General features: G+C 43.4%; 1 protein-coding gene across 1 annotated transcript; it reads right to left on the bottom strand.

Annotated features, from left to right (window-relative positions):
• Positions 1–5,707: 5,707 nt before the first annotated feature.
• Positions 5,708–7,523, bottom strand: LOC129838866 (uncharacterized). The gene is made up of 2 exons (XM_055906102.1): positions 6,853–7,523; positions 5,708–6,657 (listed from the first exon to the last, which is right to left on the bottom strand). Exon 2 carries the CDS (start codon positions 6,610–6,612, stop codon positions 5,863–5,865), a length of 750 nt encoding a protein of 249 aa, XP_055762077.1. The 5' UTR covers positions 6,613–6,657; positions 6,853–7,523; the 3' UTR covers positions 5,708–5,862.
• Between the last annotated feature and the right edge of the window lie 9,436 nt (positions 7,524–16,959).

Below are 16,959 nucleotides of genomic sequence, written 5' to 3'. Positions count from 1 at the left end.
TTTAAAAGTCACAGAAATCTCACTTGCAGACATCACAGGAATATCTGGTCTCCCCTATCTCGCTTTACAGCAAAAAGTTTGCCATTCATACAATATTTGTTGGTAATTTATCCCCTTATCAATTCCCAGAAGACATTTCTGAATGAACAGCATTGTGCTTTTCACTGATGCTGCTTTTTAAAGTAACTTTTAATACGGCTGGAAGTCTAAACACAGACGGCAAAACTCTGGTTGATTGATGTGTCATGTTGCTGGCCAGTTGATATGTCAACTGGACAGATGTTTTGCTGGTCTGTTTGCTGCAGCTGTGAGCTAACAATAATAATATAAAGTCTTTCACTTTCAGGCTCAAGAAGCAAAAAAAGAGCAGAGAATTGGAATAGGATCAATGTGATAAAATCAATGATGCAGATGACAGTCATAGATTGACTTATCTCTTTACAGCTTTGAGATTCTCCAGCAATTTTGTGATTTTTGATTCAAACTTTGATTATTGGAACGAGTTGCTCCACCATTCTCTGGTCCAATGACATCCAATTTGGTGTTCTGGTCAGGGCATATCACAATAGGAAAAGCATATGAAAATGTGAAAACAAAAGTAAAGTGCCAAGCGTGTGCAAAGCTGTCATCATAGCAAAGGACGGCTTATTTGAAGAATCTAAAATATATTTTGATTTGTTTAACACTTGTTTGGTTACTACATGATTCCATATGTGTTATTTCATAGTTTTGATGTCTTCACTATCATTCTACAATGTAGAAATGGTCAAAATTAAGAAAACCCCTTGAATGAGTAGGTGTATCCAAACTTTTGACTGGTACTGTAGGTTCAGAAAATCCCCTTATTGTTTGTGATACATTTAAACGTAGCTTCAGAGGTCATTCAATTCAGTATTCATCGGTAAAGAAAAAGCCGTTTCTGTCCGAAGAGACAAGACTAACAAGGGAAATACAGGAACTAACAGTACAGGTAGATAGCAATAAATACGTTACTACAGAGATACGAAAAGAACTGGAGGAATTTATTCAAGAACGATATGATTTATTTAAATTTCAGCCCCCAGAAAAGATAGAACAAAGATATTACAACAAATATTATGGTTGATCTCAAATGTGCTGGTTGATAAAATACCTGTATTTATAGAAAATATGTTTGAAAAGGGAATGTTGTTTTTAAATTATATTGTAAATTGGAATGGTAGAGTTATCTTTTTCATGGCGCTGTCAGAATTGTATGGAAAGGTCTGGTCAATCCAAGTTTACAACCAATTGATTAAAGCATTACCTCAAAAATGGAGGAGGCAGGTGGCAGCGGGAGGAGGTAGGGAATTGGTCTGTCTGCCCAATATAAAGGATCAAAACTGGCGGAGGAACAAAAATAGCATAAATAGGAAAATATACCAGTTTCATTTGAGGACCAGGATGTTGACAGCTGTGCCATACAGATTGCAAAATAGCTGGGAAGAGATTTTTGATGTACCAATTCCATGGCACAGGATGTATGAGTTGATATATAAAACAACGCAAAATTCAAGACTATTTGAGGCATACAATCATCACTGCTCTGCAGAAATTGTTGCGAGGACACAGAATCAATAGACCATTTGTTCTGGTATTGCCCTCAGGTAGCCTGTCTCTGGTCTCAGGTTCAAGGAATGGTTGAAAAAGCATAACATGACTCTAAAATTGACCCTAGAAATAGCATTGTTGGGAGATTTAGAGAGACCTGGTCAGTCAATGGTTGTTTTGGTTGGGATAATATGATGCTCCAAATAGGGCATTCATTTCTTCTTCTTTGTCAACCCAAATTGGCCTATTAGAGTTCTCAATAAAGAGAGCCTATTTGGACAGTTATAAAGGCTTCTTGATACAGTGCTGTGAAAAAATATTTGCGCCCTTTCTAATTTATCTGGTGTGACCACCATTTGCATCATGCAGCGCGACACATCTCCTTCACATTGATCACATTGATCACGTTGATCAGGCTGTTGATTGTGGCCTGTGAAATGGCCCACTCCTCTTCAATGGCTGTGTAAAGTTGCTGGATATTGGCGGTAATTGAAACACGCTGTCGTACATGCCAATCCAGAGCATCCCAAACTTGCTCAATGGGTGACATGTATGGTGAGTTTGCAGGCCATGAATGAACTGGGACATTTTCAGCTTCCAGGAGTTGTGTACAGAGCCTTGCGACATGGGGCCGTGCATTATCATGCTGAAACACGAGGTGATGGCGGAAGAATGGCACGACAATGGGCCTCAGGATCTCGTCAAGGTATCTCTGTGCATTCAAATTGCCTTCGATAAAATGCAATTGTGTTTGTTGTCCGTAGCTTATGCCTGCCCATACCATAACCTCACAACCACCATGGGGCACTCTGTTCACAATGTTGACATCAGCAAACCGCTCGCACACACGATACCATGCACGCTGTCGGCCATCTGCCCGGTACAGTTGAAACCGGAATTCATCCGTGAAGAGCACACTTCTTCAGCGTGCCAGTGGCCATCGAAGGTGAGCATTTGCCCCCTGAAGTAATTATTATTATTATTATTATTATATATATACAGTTGAAGTTGGAAGTTTACGTACACTTAGGTTGGAATAATTAAAACTTGTTTTCAACCACACCACAAACCACTTGTTAACAAAATATAGTTTTGGCAAGTCGGTTAGGACATCTACTTTGTGTATGACGCAAGTTATTTTTCCAACAATTGTTTACAGACAGATTATTTCACTTATATTCACTGTATCACAATTCCAGTGGTTCAGAAATGTACATACACTAAGTTGACTGTGCCATTAAACAACTTGGAAGATTCCAGAAAATGATGTCATGGCTTTAGAAGCTTCTGATAGGCTAATTGACATCATTTGAGTCAATTGGAGGTGTACCTGTGGATGTATTTCAAGGCCTAGCTTCAAACTCAGTGCCTCTTTGCTTGACATCATGGGAAAATCTAAAGAAATCAGCTAAGACTTCAGAAAAATAATTGTAGACCTCCACAAGTCTGGTTAATCCTTGGGAGCAATTTGCAAACGCCTGATGGTACCACGTTCATATGTACAAACAATAGTACGCAAGTGTAAACACCATGGCACCACGCAGCCGTCATACCGCTCAGGAATGAGATACGTTCTGTCTCCTAGAGATGCAAAAAGTGCAAATCAATCCCAGAACAACAGCAAAGGACCTTGTGAAGATGCTGGAGGAAATAGGTACAAAGTATCTATATCCATAGTAAAACGAGTCCTATATCGACATAATCTGAAAGGCCCCTCAGCAAGGAAGAAGCCATTGCTCCAAAACCGCCATAAAAAGCCAGACTATGGTTTTCAACTGCGCATGGGGACAAAGATCGTACTTTTTGGAGAAATGTCCTCTTGTCTGATGAAACAAAAAAAGAACTGTTTGGCCATATAACCATCGTTATGTTTGGAGGAAAAAGGGGGAGACTTGCAAGCCGAGGAAAACCATCCCAACCATGAAGCACAGGGGTGGCAGCATCATGTTGTGGGGATGCTTTGCTGCAGGAGGGACTGGTGCACTTCACAAAATAGATGACATCATGAGACAGGAAAATTGTGGCTATATTGAAGCAACATCTCAAGAGATCAGTCAGGAAGTTGAAGCTTGTTCGCAAATGGGTCTTCCAAATGGAGAATGACCCCAAGCATACTTCCAAAGTTGTAGCAAAATGGCTTAAGGACAACAAAGTCAAGGGATTGGAGTGACCATCATAATGCCCTGACCTCAATCCTATATGACATTTGTGGACAGAACTGAAAAAGTGTGTGCGAGCAAGGAAGCCTACAAACCTGATTCAGTTACAGCAGCTCTGTCAGGAGGAATGGGACAAAATTCACCCAACTTATTGTGGGAAGCTTGTGGAAGGCTATCCAAAACGTTTGTCCCAAGTTAAACAATTTAAAGGCAATGCTACCAAATACTAATTGAGTGTATGTAAACTTCTGACCCACTGGGAATGTGAAATAAATCATTAAATAAATCACTCTCTTCTATTATTTTGACATTTCACATTCTTAAAATAAAGTGGTGATCCTAACTGACCTAAGACAGGGAATTTTTACTAGGATTAAATGTCAGGCATTGTGAAAAACTGAGTTTAAATGTATTTGGCTTAGGTGTATGTAAACTTCCGATTTGGCTAAGGTGTATGTAAACTGTATATATTGTTTTACACTCTTTTTCTCCCCAATTTTGTGGTATCCAATTAGTAGTTAAAGTCTTGTCTCATCGCTGTGACTCCGGTACGGACTCGGGAGAGCCGAAGGTCGAGAGCCGTGCGTCCTCCGAAACACAACCCAACCAAGCCGCACTGCTTCTTGACACAATGCCCACTTAACCCGGAAGCCAGCCTCACCAATGTGTTGGAGGAAACACTGTACACCTGGCGACCGTGTCAGTGTGCACTGCGCCCAGCCCACCACAGGAATCGCTAGTGCGTGATGGGAAAAGTACGTCCCTGCCGGCCAAACCTTCCCCTAACCCAGACGACGCTGGGACAATTGTGCACCATCCCATATGTCTCCCGGTCGCGGTCGGCTGTGACAGAGTCTGGACTCAAACCCAGAATCTCTAGTGGCACAGCTAGCACTGCGATGCAGTACCTTAGACCAATACGCCACTCGGAAGGCTGCCCTGAAGTTAGTTACGGCACCAAACTGCAGTCAGATCAAGACCCTGGTGAGGACGACGAGCACGCAGATGAGCTTTCCTGAGACGGTTTCTGACAGTTTGTGCAGAAATTCTTCAGTTGTGCAAACCCACAGTTTCATCAGCTGTCCAGGTGGCTGGTCTTAGACAATCCCGTGGCTTATGGTAAAGAAATTAACATTCAATTCTCTGGCAAAACCTCTGGTGGAGATTCCTGCAGTCAGCATGCCCAATTGCACGTTCCAAAAAAACTTGAGACATCTGTGGCATTGTGATGTGACAAAACTGCACATTTTAGAGTGCCTTTTATTGTCCCCAGCACAAGTTGCACCTGTGTAATGATCATGCTGTTTAATCAGCTTCTTGATATGCCACACCTGTCAGGTGGATATTCCATAATGATATTCAATAGGCAAGATCTGTTGGTACATTGAGAAATTATGATGTAATTTACATTAGTATTGCTCTCCGGCACCTAAAATATTTGCACTACACCATGAACGTTAGGGGGATTGTTGTGTGTGTGGGTCCCGCAAAATCATCCTGTTGTCCCGCATTTGAGTATTTTAAATAGTGTCACTCAACTGCAATCAACCAATAATATTAGTATTTTCTGTGCAGAGCCATGTTGTATCTGGCACGTGTCACATATAACGTTCCACCTGAGAACAGGGATCAATCTCTGCTTCCAACCTTGTCCCTGTTTCTCCCATTTGCCTGTCTCCCTGTCTCTTTTCATTAGTGTCAAACCACCTAAAACAAATATGTTGAAAAAAATTATCAGCATACTTCAAATTTCCTCCCACCAAAACTCAAAGTAACAAAGTTGTAAAATGTGTTCATTTAATGTTCAAATCATCCTGAATTCACCTGGCCTGTGTTTTTTTTTTTAATTGTCCACCCTGGTCATAGGCCTAATACGTAGAATTCCAGGAAATTTGCTTAAAATCAGTCAAATGTTCTTGGGAGAGGACCCCCAGTCCCCTCGTCTAGGGGTTGTGCAAAGGGGCAATGAAATTCATTTACATTACATTTACATTTAAGTCATTTAGCAGACGCTCTTATCCAGAGCGACTTACAAATTGGTGCATTCACCTTATGATATCCAGTGGAACAACCACTTTACAATAGTGCATCTAAATCTTTTAGGGGGGGGGGGGGTTAGAAGGATTACTTTATCCTATCCTAGGTATTCCTTAAAGAGGTGGGGTTTCAGGTGTCTCCGGAAGGTGGTGATTGACTCCGCTGACCTGGCGTCATGAGGGAGTTTGTTCCACCATTGGGGTGCCAGAGCAGCGAACAGTTTTGACTGGGCTGAGCGGGAACTGTACTTCCTCAGAGGTAGGGAGGCGAGCAGGCCAGAGGTGGATGAACGCAGTGCCCTTGTTTGGGTGTAGGGCCTGATCAGAGCCTGAAGGTACGGAGGTGCCGTTCCCCTCACAGCTCTGTAGGCAAGCACCATGGTCTTGTAGCGGATGCGAGCTTCAACTGGAAGCCAGTGGAGAGAGCGGAGGAGCGGGGTGACGTGAGAGAACTTGGGAAAGTTGAACACCAGACGGGCTGCGGCGTTCTGGATGAGTTGTAGGGGTTTAATGGCACAGGCAGGGAGCCCAGCCAACAGCGAGTTGCAGTAATCCAGATGGGAGATGACAAGTGCCTGGATTAGGACCTGCGCCGCTTCCTGCGTGAGGCAGGGTCGTACTCTGCGAATGTTGTAGAGCATGAACCTACAGGAACGGGTCACCGCCTTGATGTTAGTTGAGAACGACAGGGTGTTGTCCAGGATCACGCCAAGGTTCTTAGCACTCTGGGAGGAGGACACAATGGATTTGTCAACCGTGATGGCGAGATCATGGAACGGGCAGTCCTTCCCCGGGAGGAAGAGCAGCTCCGTCTTGCCGAGGTTCAGCTTGAGGTGGTGATCCGTCATCCACACTGATATGTCTGCCAGACATGCAGAGATGCGATTCACCACCTGGTTATCAGAGGGGGGAAAGGAGAAGATTAATTGTGTGTCGTCTGCATAGCAATGATAGGAGAGACCATGTGAGGATATGACAGAGCCAAGTGACTTGGTGTATAGCGAGAATAGGAGAGGGCCTAGAACAGAGCCCTGGGGGACACCAGTGGAGAGAGCACGTGGTGCGGAGACAGATTCTCGCCACGCCACCTGGTAGGAGCGACCTGTCAGGTAGGACGCAATCCAAGCGTGGGCCGCGCCGGAGATGCCCAGCTCAGAGAGGGTGGAGAGGAGGATCTGATGGTTCACAGTATCAAAGGCAGCCGATAGGTCTAGAAGGATGAGAGCAGAGGAGAGAGAGTTAGCTTTAGCAGTGCGGAGCACCTCCGTGACACAGAGAAGAGCAGTCTCAGTTGAATGACTAGTCTTGAAACCTGACTGATTTGGATCAAGAAGGTCATTCTGAGAGAGATAGCAGGAGAGCTGGCCAAGGACGGCACGTTCAAGAGTTTTGGAGAGAAAAGAAAGAAGGGATACTGGTCTGTAGTTGTTGACATCGGAGGGATCGAGTGTAGGTTTTTTCAGAAGGGGTGCAACTCTCGCTCTCTTGAAGACGGAAGGGACGTAGCCAGCGGTCAAGGATGAGTTGATGAGCGAGGTGAGGTAAGGGAGAAGGTCTCCGGAAATGGTCTGGAGAAGAGAGGAGGGGATAGGGTCAAGCGGGCAGGTTGTTGGGCGGCCGGCCGTCACAAGACGCGAGATTTCATCTGGAGAGAGAGGGGAGAAAGAGGTCAAAGCACAGGGTAGGGCAGTGTGAGCAGAACCAGCGGTGTCGTTTGACTTAGCAAACGAGGATCGGATGTCGTCGACCTTCTTTTCAAAATGGTTGACGAAGTCATCAGCAGAGAGGGAGGAGGGGGGAGGAGGGGGAGGAGGATTCAGGAGGGAGGAAAAGGTGGCAAAGAGCTTCCTAGGGTTAGAGGCAGATGCTTGGAATTTAGAGTGGTAGAAATTGGCTTTAGCAGCAGAGACAGAAGAGGAGAATGTAGAGAGGAGGGAGTGAAAGGATGCCAGGTCCGCAGGGAGGCGAGTTTTCCTCCATTTCCGCTCGGCTGCCCGGAGCCCTGTTCTGTGAGCTCGCAATGAGTCGTCGAGCCACGGAGCAGGAGGGGAAGACCGAGCCGGCCTGGAGGATAGGGGACATAGAGAGTCAAAGGATGCAGAAAGGGAGGAGAGGAGGGTTGAGGAGGCAGAATCAGGAGATAGGTTGGAGAAGGTTTGAGCAGAGGGAAGAGATGATAGGATGGAAGAGGAGAGAGTAGCGGGGGAGAGAGAGCGAAGGTTGGGACGGTGCGATACCATCCGAGTAGGGGCAGTGTGGGAAGTGTTGGATGAGAGCGAGAGGGAAAAGGATACAAGGTAGTGGTCGGAGACTTGGAGGGGAGTTGCAATGAGATTAGTGGAAGAACAGCATCTAGTAAAGATGAGGTCAAGCGTATTGCCTGCCTTGTGAGTAGGGGGGGAAGGTGAGAGGGTGAGGTCAAAAGAGGAGAGGAGTGGAAAGAAGGTGGCAGAGAGGAATGAGTCAAAGGTAGACGTGGGGAGGTTAAAGTCACCCAGAACTGTGAGAGGTGAGCCATCCTCAGGAAAGGAACTTATCAGGGCGTCAAGCTCATTGATGAACTCTCCAAGGGAACCTGGAGGGCGATAAATGATAAGGATGTTAAGCTTGAAAGGGCTGGTAACTGTGACAGCATGGAATTCAAAGGAGGCGATAGACAGATGGGTCAGGGGAGAAAGAGAGAATGTCCACTTGGGAGAGATGAGGATCCCAGTGCCACCACCCCGCTGACCAGAAGCTCTCGGGGTGTGCGAGAACACGTGGGCAGACGAGGAGAGAGCAGTAGGAGTAGCAGTGTTATCAGTGGTAATCCATGTTTCCGTCAGTGCCAAGAAGTCGAGGGACTGGAGGGAAGCATAGGCTGAGATGAACTCTGCCTTGTTGGCCGCAGATCGGCAGTTCCAGAGGCTGCCTGAGACCTGGAACTCCACGTGGGTCGTGTGCGCTGGGACCACCAGGTTAGAGTAGCAGCGGCCACGCGGTGTGAAGCGTTTGTATGGTCTGTGCAGAGAGGAGAGAACAGGGATAGACAGACACATAGTTGACAGGCTACAGAAGAGGCTACGCTAATGCAAAGGAGATTGGAATGACAAGTGGACTACACGTCTCGAATGTTCAGAAAGTTAAGCTTACGTTGCAAAAAATCTTATTGACTAAAATGATATAGTACTGCTGGCTGGTGAAATAGGCTAGCTAGCAGTGGCTGCGTTGTTGACTTTGTTTGAAAGTGTAGCTGGCTAGGTAACCTCTAACTGGCTAGGTAACCTCGACAATTACTCTAGACTACACAATTATCTTGGATACAAAGACGGCTATGTAGCCAGCTAAGATCAAACAAATCAAACTGTTGTACTGTAATGAAATGAAATGTAATACTACCTGTGGAGCAAAGCGGAATGCAACTACTCGCTCCAACCCGGAAGTGCGTATCGTAGAGGGAGAGGCAATAGAAGTGTTGTTTCTTGTATTATTGTCTTTTGTGTCTTTAGAGGACTGCTTCACCTTAATGTCCCCTTTCCCCCCTTTCCCTTTTCTTCTGTCCTTATTTTGTCCCACTTTGTCCCTTCTTTGTCCCTTCTTCTCTTCTGCCAACTAGACACTCCTTGTTAGCTAGCTAGCTTCTTCCAGGAATGTCCCTAGCAACTGCCTAGCAACAGGTAAACAACTTAGCTAGCTAAGAAAACGGTATAATTTTATGAAAAAATTGTTACTTTTTCAAAAGCCTTTCTTCTTTGTTTGCTGCTTGTTTGGTCTCCTATTCAGTTTGCAGTTTTCTTTAGATTTGTTTTCAATGTACTTTACTCTAAAAAAACATTTAAATTTCAATATTTGTAGGAGCTCATCTTTTCAGCTGCTGCTGCTTAATTTGGAACTCCGGAACGTGTCACATTCAAATTCACATTCAAATATGTGTCAAATTCACATAGCAAATCTCACTCAAGCTTTCTACATAAGTTGGTAGCCTTGTGAAACCAGACTGACCGCTGCTCTCATGTTTTGTAACAGTTCATGTGAGATCAGGCTGGTTTAAATATGCAAACATTTTGCCGATGTTCATTGGCATTCACACAACTCTGTTAAAAATGTATATTGAAGAAACAAGTTGATTGGTTTGGTCCCCTGGTTAAACACTCCAAAAGGTAAGGTTCTCCAACACTGTCCCTTCCTTCCTGGCAATACATCCCAATTCTGCTTAACCTGTTTGCTGCAGACTTGGGTAAAATACGTATTTATTTTCTGTTGATTACGCAAGGTGTGTTTGATTTCGTAGACTCCAGTGTGATGGGCAAGCAAAATTTCCTAAACAAACACTGATGTTTGCAGAGAGATAAGAGCTGCTGGGAATTCTGGTTTAAGCAATCAATCAGTAATTATAACACAACACACACACACACACACATGCTTACAAACCAGCTAAATCGCAAAACATTCCCCAGGTATTGGTGGGTAGAAAGGACTCAATCTTCTGTTTGGTCCAAGTTGATCTAAGAGGTCATATTACAAACAGACATTTTGTAGCTATCAAAAACTTACAGTGCATTAGGAAATTATTCAGAACCCTTCCCCGTTTCCACATTTTATTATGTCACAACCTTATTCTAAAATTGATTTTTCCTCATCAATCTACACACAATACCTCATAATGACAAAGCGAATACAGGTTTTTAGAAACATTTGCAAATGTAATAAATATTTTAAAAAGAACTACCTTATTTACATAAGTATTAAGACCCTTTGCTATGAGACTCGAAATTTAGCTCAGGTGCATCCTGTTTCCATTGATCATCCTTGAGATGTCTCTACAACTTGATAGGAGTCCACCTGTGGTCAATTCAATTGATTAGACAAGATTTGGAAAGGCACACATACGTCTATATAAGGTTAAACAGTTGACAGTGCATGCCAGAGAAAAAACAAAGCCCTGAGGTCGACGGATTTGTCCGTAGAGCTCAGAGACAGAGTTATATCAAAGGCAAAGATCTAGGGAAAGGAACCAAAACATTTCTGCAGCATTGAAGGTCCCCAAGAACACAGTGGTGCTGTCCGCCCGGCCAAACGGAACAATTGGGGGAGAAGGGCCTTGGTCAGGGAGGTGACAAAGAACTCGATGGTCACTCTGACAGTGCTCCAGAGTTCCTCTGTGGAGATGGGAGAACCTTCCAGAAGGACAACCATCTCTGCAGCACTCCACCAATCAGGCCTTACATTTACATTACATTTACATTTTGTACAGGCCTTCATGGTACAGTGGCCAGACGGAAGCCACTCCTTAGTAAAATGCACATGACAACCCGCTTGGAGTTTGCCAAAAAACACCTAAATGACTCTCAGACCTTGAGAAACAAGATTATCTGGTCTGATGAAACCAAGACTGAAATATTTGGACTGAATGCCAATTGTCACGTCTAGAGGTAATCTGGCACCATCCCTACGGCAAAGCATGGTGGTGGCAGAATCATGCTGTGGGGATGTTTTTCAACAGCAGGGACTGGGAGACTAGTCAGGATTGAGGGAAAGATGAACAGAGAAAAGTAGAGAGAGAGATCCTTGATGAAAACCCGGCTGCTCAGGACCTCAGACTGGGGCAAAGGTTCACCTTCCAACAGGACAACAACCCTAAGCACACAGCCAAGACAATGCAGGAGTGGCTTCGGGACAAGTCTCTGAATGTCCTTGAGTGTCCCTGCCAGAGCCCGGACTTGAACCCGATCGAACATCTCTGAAGAATGGGAGAAACTCCCCAAATACAGGTGTGCCAAGTTTGGAGCGTCATACCCAAGAAGCCTCAAGGCTGTAATCACTGCCAAAGATGCTTCAACAAAGTACTGAGTAAGGAGTCTAGAAACTTGTGTAAATGTCATATTTCCTTTTTGTTTTTGCAAAAATTTCTAAAAACCTGTTTTTGTTTTGCCATTATGGGATATTGAGTGTAGATTGATGAGGGGGAAATTATTTTTGAATAAGACTGTAATGTAACAAAATGTAGAAAAAGAAATTGAAATTAGTGGATTCCGGCATTTCGGCCACACCCAATTTTCACAGGTGAATCAAATCAAGAACACAGCCATGCAATCTCCACAGACAAACATTGTCAGGGGAATGGCCTTACTGAAGAGCTCAGTGACTTTCAACATGGCACCGTCATAGGATGGCACCTTTCCAACAAGTAAATTAGTCAAATTTCTGCCCTGCTACAGCTGCCCTGGTCAACTGTAAGTGCTGTTATTGTGAAGTGGAAATGTCTAGGACAACAACGTCTCAGCCGCAAAGTGGTAGGCCACACAAGCTCACAGAAAGGGACCGCCGAGTGCTGAAGCGCGCAGCGAGTAAAAATTGGCTGTCCTCGGTTGCAACACTCACTAAGAGTTCCAAACTGCCTCTTGAAGTAATGTCAGTACAATAACTGTTAGTCGGGAGCTTCATGAAATTGGTTTCCATGGCCGAGCAGCCGCACACAAGCCTATGATCACCATGCGCAATGCCAAAAACGTTGGCTGGAGTTGTGTAAAGCTCGCCGCCATTGGACTCTGGAGCAGTGGAAACGCGTTCTCTGGGGTGATGAATCACGCTTCACTATCTGGCAGTCCGACGAATGAATCTGGGTTTGGCAGATGCCAGGCGAACGCTACCTGCCCCAATGCATAGTGCCAACTGTAAAGTTTGGTGGAGGAGGAATAATGGTCTGGGGCTGTTTTCATGGTTTGAGCTAGGCCCCTTAGTTGCAGTGAAGGGAAAACTTAACGCTACAGCATACAATGATGTTCTAGATAATTCTGTGCTTCCAACACAGGAGTTTGGTGGCGCCTTAATTGGGGGGAACGAGCCTGTGGTAATGACTGGAGTGCAATAGGTGGAATGGTATGAAATACATCAAACACATAGTTTCCATGTGTTTGATGCCATTCCATTTGCGCCGTTCCAGACATTATTATGTGCCGTTCTCCACTCAGCAGCCTCCTGTGGCTTCCAACTTTGTGGCAACAGTTTGATCAAGGCCCTTTCCTGTTCCAACATGACAATTCCCCCGTGCACAAAGCAAGGTCCATACAGACATAGTTTCTCAAGATCGGTAAGGAAGAACTTTACTGGCCTGCACAGAGCCCTGTCCTCAGCCTCATCTAACACCCTTGGAACGAATTGGAACACGGACTGCGAGATTTTGGAATGGGATGTTCGATGAGCAGGTGTCCACATACTTTGTATATACCATGTAGTGTACATTTAAAGATGATCCCTGGGCTTTGATGGACAGTAAAGGGCTTGCAGAGGAGGTGGAGTTGGCCAAGCATGGTGCACAAAGGCCACGATCTCACAGTCAATCCTAAGCCACCATACACAATGACATATCTTTGCATCTTTGTTTAAATTTGACAGTCCTAAGGAGTGTCTTGTTTGCCACAGATGGCATATGTATTTAAAGAGATGTTGGGATTATTGCAGTTTCCCAGAAAAATGCATGAGTCACCCCAAAATGAGAGCTCATTCTTTGCATGCAAGTTCAGTTCAGGTATCACATGTGGTGGCCAGCCATTGGTGGTATCAAAATACAGTTGAAGTCAGAAGTTTACATACACCTTAGCCAAATACATTTAAACTCAGTTTTTCACAATTCCTGACATTTAATTCTAGTAAAAATTCCCTGTTTTAGGTCAGTAAGGATCACCACTGTATTTTAAGAATGTGAAAATGTCCTAACCAACTTGCCAAAAATATAGTTTGTTAACAAGAAATTTGTGGAGTGGTTAAAAAATGAGTTTTAATGACTCCAACCTAAGTGTATGTAAACTTCCAACTTCAACTGTAGGTACTTATGAGCGTAATGCAAGCCAGCTCTTTCCATGTGGCATTTTGTCTGTTGAATGGCCACCTGACATGTGGCAGTCCAGTTCTATGGTGTCTCTGTCTGTTGTAACCACCAGAGGGGAAAGCTGATGGTGGGCCTATCTAGGATTCAGGATGGCATTGACCTTGGAGAGGAGCAATTCCTATCATATGTGAATGTCCAGTAAGTTGATGGCATTTCTTTGTCAATGAGTGTCAGGTTGTGTTGGTTCAATGTGGTAAACACCTGCCTTATGCGCTAGTCATGTGTGGCTGCATCCTCCCAATACACTACACTGGAAAGCCTTATTAGTTATCATTACTCAAAAGTTTGGTGGAAATCCACTGCACTAGTATACTAGAGTACAGTTACTTACAATGTCAGAGCTGACTTTACTCAAACTATAAGTGTCACATGATCCCAAATGGGCCACAATTTAAAGTTGATTAAACACAAAACGTTTTAGTAAGTAGAGAAATCTTTCAACACAGTTTTCTAAATTAATTTGGTTAGTAGCGTAACACACACTTAAATAAAAAAATTTAAATCCACTAATAGTAATTTCAGAGTTACATAAACATAATAGTTTGAGCTAAATCTACTAAATATTCTGAGTCTGGGCAACATGTTGAAGTATCATTTTTTGAGTGCAGAATACTTAAAAGATGTCTGTCCATTAACTTGCTTTTACTCCCTACAATAACTTTAGTTGTAAAGTTAGGTTTGTACTCAAAACATTAAAGCCATGGCAACTTGTCACTTAACTTGGTTCTATCATGTCACTGTGAATGAAATTGTTTAACTGTGTAACTCTTGCGCAACTTACTTACAATACCAATTAATATTACTATATTGTATATGTTAATATCACTTGATTAATAACTAAATTCATTCATGTTGTATCACTGTAAGTAATGACTTTAGTTACTCTATTCTTTGGAGTGCACTCAACATATACCGAATCAACATGTTCAAGTTTGCATGTAACTTTTATTGAGTAAATTAAACATAAAACAGTAAAAAAAATTGTATCACATTTTAGTCCTGTGTAACACCATATTTTTTGTTACTTAACTCAAATAATTTGTGGAAACCAGCTGCACTTCAACATTTTAAGTCAAAAACTACTCTTAAAATCCAAGTTCTTTCTTTCAGTCAACTACTGTTAAGCAAGTTAGCTTTACAACAGTTTTTTCTTAAAAAATGTAATTTAATTTTCTTTAAAACACTGCGTCTTCAGAACCACAAATCTCTAATTACACGAATGCACAAAACATGATTAATCTATTTTAGCCTCCATCAATAGATGAATGCCAATTCTGTACAGCATGACTCATTTGAACATATGCAATAACTTTTAAAAGGCTCAGATAACAAAACCCCAACTTTCAATCAATTCAATACTGTGTAACATTGCAACATTCCCCATCAACAACTTAACTATTAAAACATAAGCACAGTATAATGAACCTTCTCCAAATAACACTTTCAACAGATGTGGAAGCTTCCATTCAATTAAAAGCTGTGCTGAACGATAAAAAATCTAAATAACGAGGTAGTGATGTGCCGAAATCGATTTCACAGTCTAACACCTTTACTACATTTAACTGTTTAAAATGACGATTAATGTTGACAATTTTCACTCCATTATGTTTACAAAACAAATTTATACTTGCAGATTATAAATTGTACTTATTCACGCAATATTTCGGTCCCAAACCTTCATTCCTGACTATCGGTACATCGGTACATCCGAACATCACACACGCGGGACAGGTACAGGATGGCAACAACAACTGCCCGAGTTACACCAGGAACACACCAGGAACGCACAATCCCTCGATCAGTGCTCAGACTGTCCGCAATAGGCTGAGAGAGGCTGGACTGAGGGCTTGTAGGCCTGTTGTAAGGCAGGTCCTCACCAGACCGGCAACAACGTCGCCTATGGGCACAAACCCACCGTCACTGGACCAGACAAGGCTGGCAAAAAGTGCTCTTCACTGACGAGTCGCGGTTTTGTCTCACAAGGCGTGATGGTTGGATTCGTGTTTAATGTCGAAGGAATGAGCGTTACACTGAGGCCTGTACCCTGGAGTGGGATCAATTTGGAGGTGGAGGGTCCGTCATGGTCTATGGAGGTATGTCACAGCATCATCGAACTGAGCTTGTTGTCAGTGCAGGGAAGACATCCTCCTCCCTCATGTGGTACCCTTCTTGCAGAATCATCCTGACATGACCCTCCAGCATGACAATACCAACAGCCATACTGCTCGTTCAGTGTGTTATTTCCTGCAAGACAGGAATGTCAGTGTTCTGCCATGGCCAGCGAAGAGCCCGGATCTCAATCCCATTGAGTACGTCTGGGACCTGTTGGATAGTAGTGTGATGGCTAGGGCCATTCCCCCCTGAAATGTCCAGGAACTTGCAGGTGCCTTGGTGGAAGAGTGGGGTAACATCTCACAGCAAGAACTGGCAAATCTGGTGCAGTCCATGAGAAGGAGATGCACTGCAGAACTTAATGCAGCTGGTGACCACACCAGATACTGACTGTTACTTTTGATTTTGCACATGTCTGTGGAACTTGTTCAGTTTATGTCTCAGTTGTTGAATCTTGTTATGGTCATAAAAATATTTACACATGTTAAGTTTGCTAAAGATAAACGCAGTTGACAGAGAGAGGATGTTTCTTTTTTGAGTTTATTTACAACTGTTTAGCGCCATAAATGTTTTTGGTGTTGGTATTTTACAGTTTGCGTTTTCAAAGCAAGCACCTTTGGCTTCATTCTGTCTCCATCCAAGTTTAACAACACTTTTAGTATGAACCTAAATGTGTTCCTCATGCAATTCGGGTATCAATATTGGAGTGAGAACATTAGCCCGTACAAACATACAAGTGGATCAGGTGAGCATCGGAAATCCTTCATAACCACCTTCTCCTCAAGGACCACGTAGACTCTTCCTGGATGGATTGGCACAGTAGCTACATCTCCATCGTCATCAATGACTGAGATGATGGCTGGTGGTCTCTTGATGGCTGCAGGGTCTTGGGATGTTCCATCCTGAGAAAGAACATGAAAATATAATTATCATGTCACAATAAACTCTTATGAAGACACACAAGTAGTTCCCCCCCCTTTATTTTTGGGTCAAAGAATATTTGAACAACCTCACACACAAACACAACCCACCGTGCATGTTATGAACACTTGGAGTATTTCTGGTAAAGACATCTGAGGACAACAGTTTGATCGGTGTTCACATCACGTGGAGAAACATTACAAACATGAACTAACATTACAAACTATTTATATCTGTGTAAGGGTATCACTGATCTTCAAATGTAACATTTCAATCATTTAATTTGCTTTACATT

This window comes from Salvelinus fontinalis, chromosome 3, assembly GCF_029448725.1.
Source record: "Salvelinus fontinalis isolate EN_2023a chromosome 3, ASM2944872v1, whole genome shotgun sequence".
In the NCBI taxonomy this organism is placed as follows: domain Eukaryota; kingdom Metazoa; phylum Chordata; class Actinopteri; order Salmoniformes; family Salmonidae; genus Salvelinus; species Salvelinus fontinalis.
This window is presented reverse-complemented; position numbering and strand designations above follow the sequence as displayed.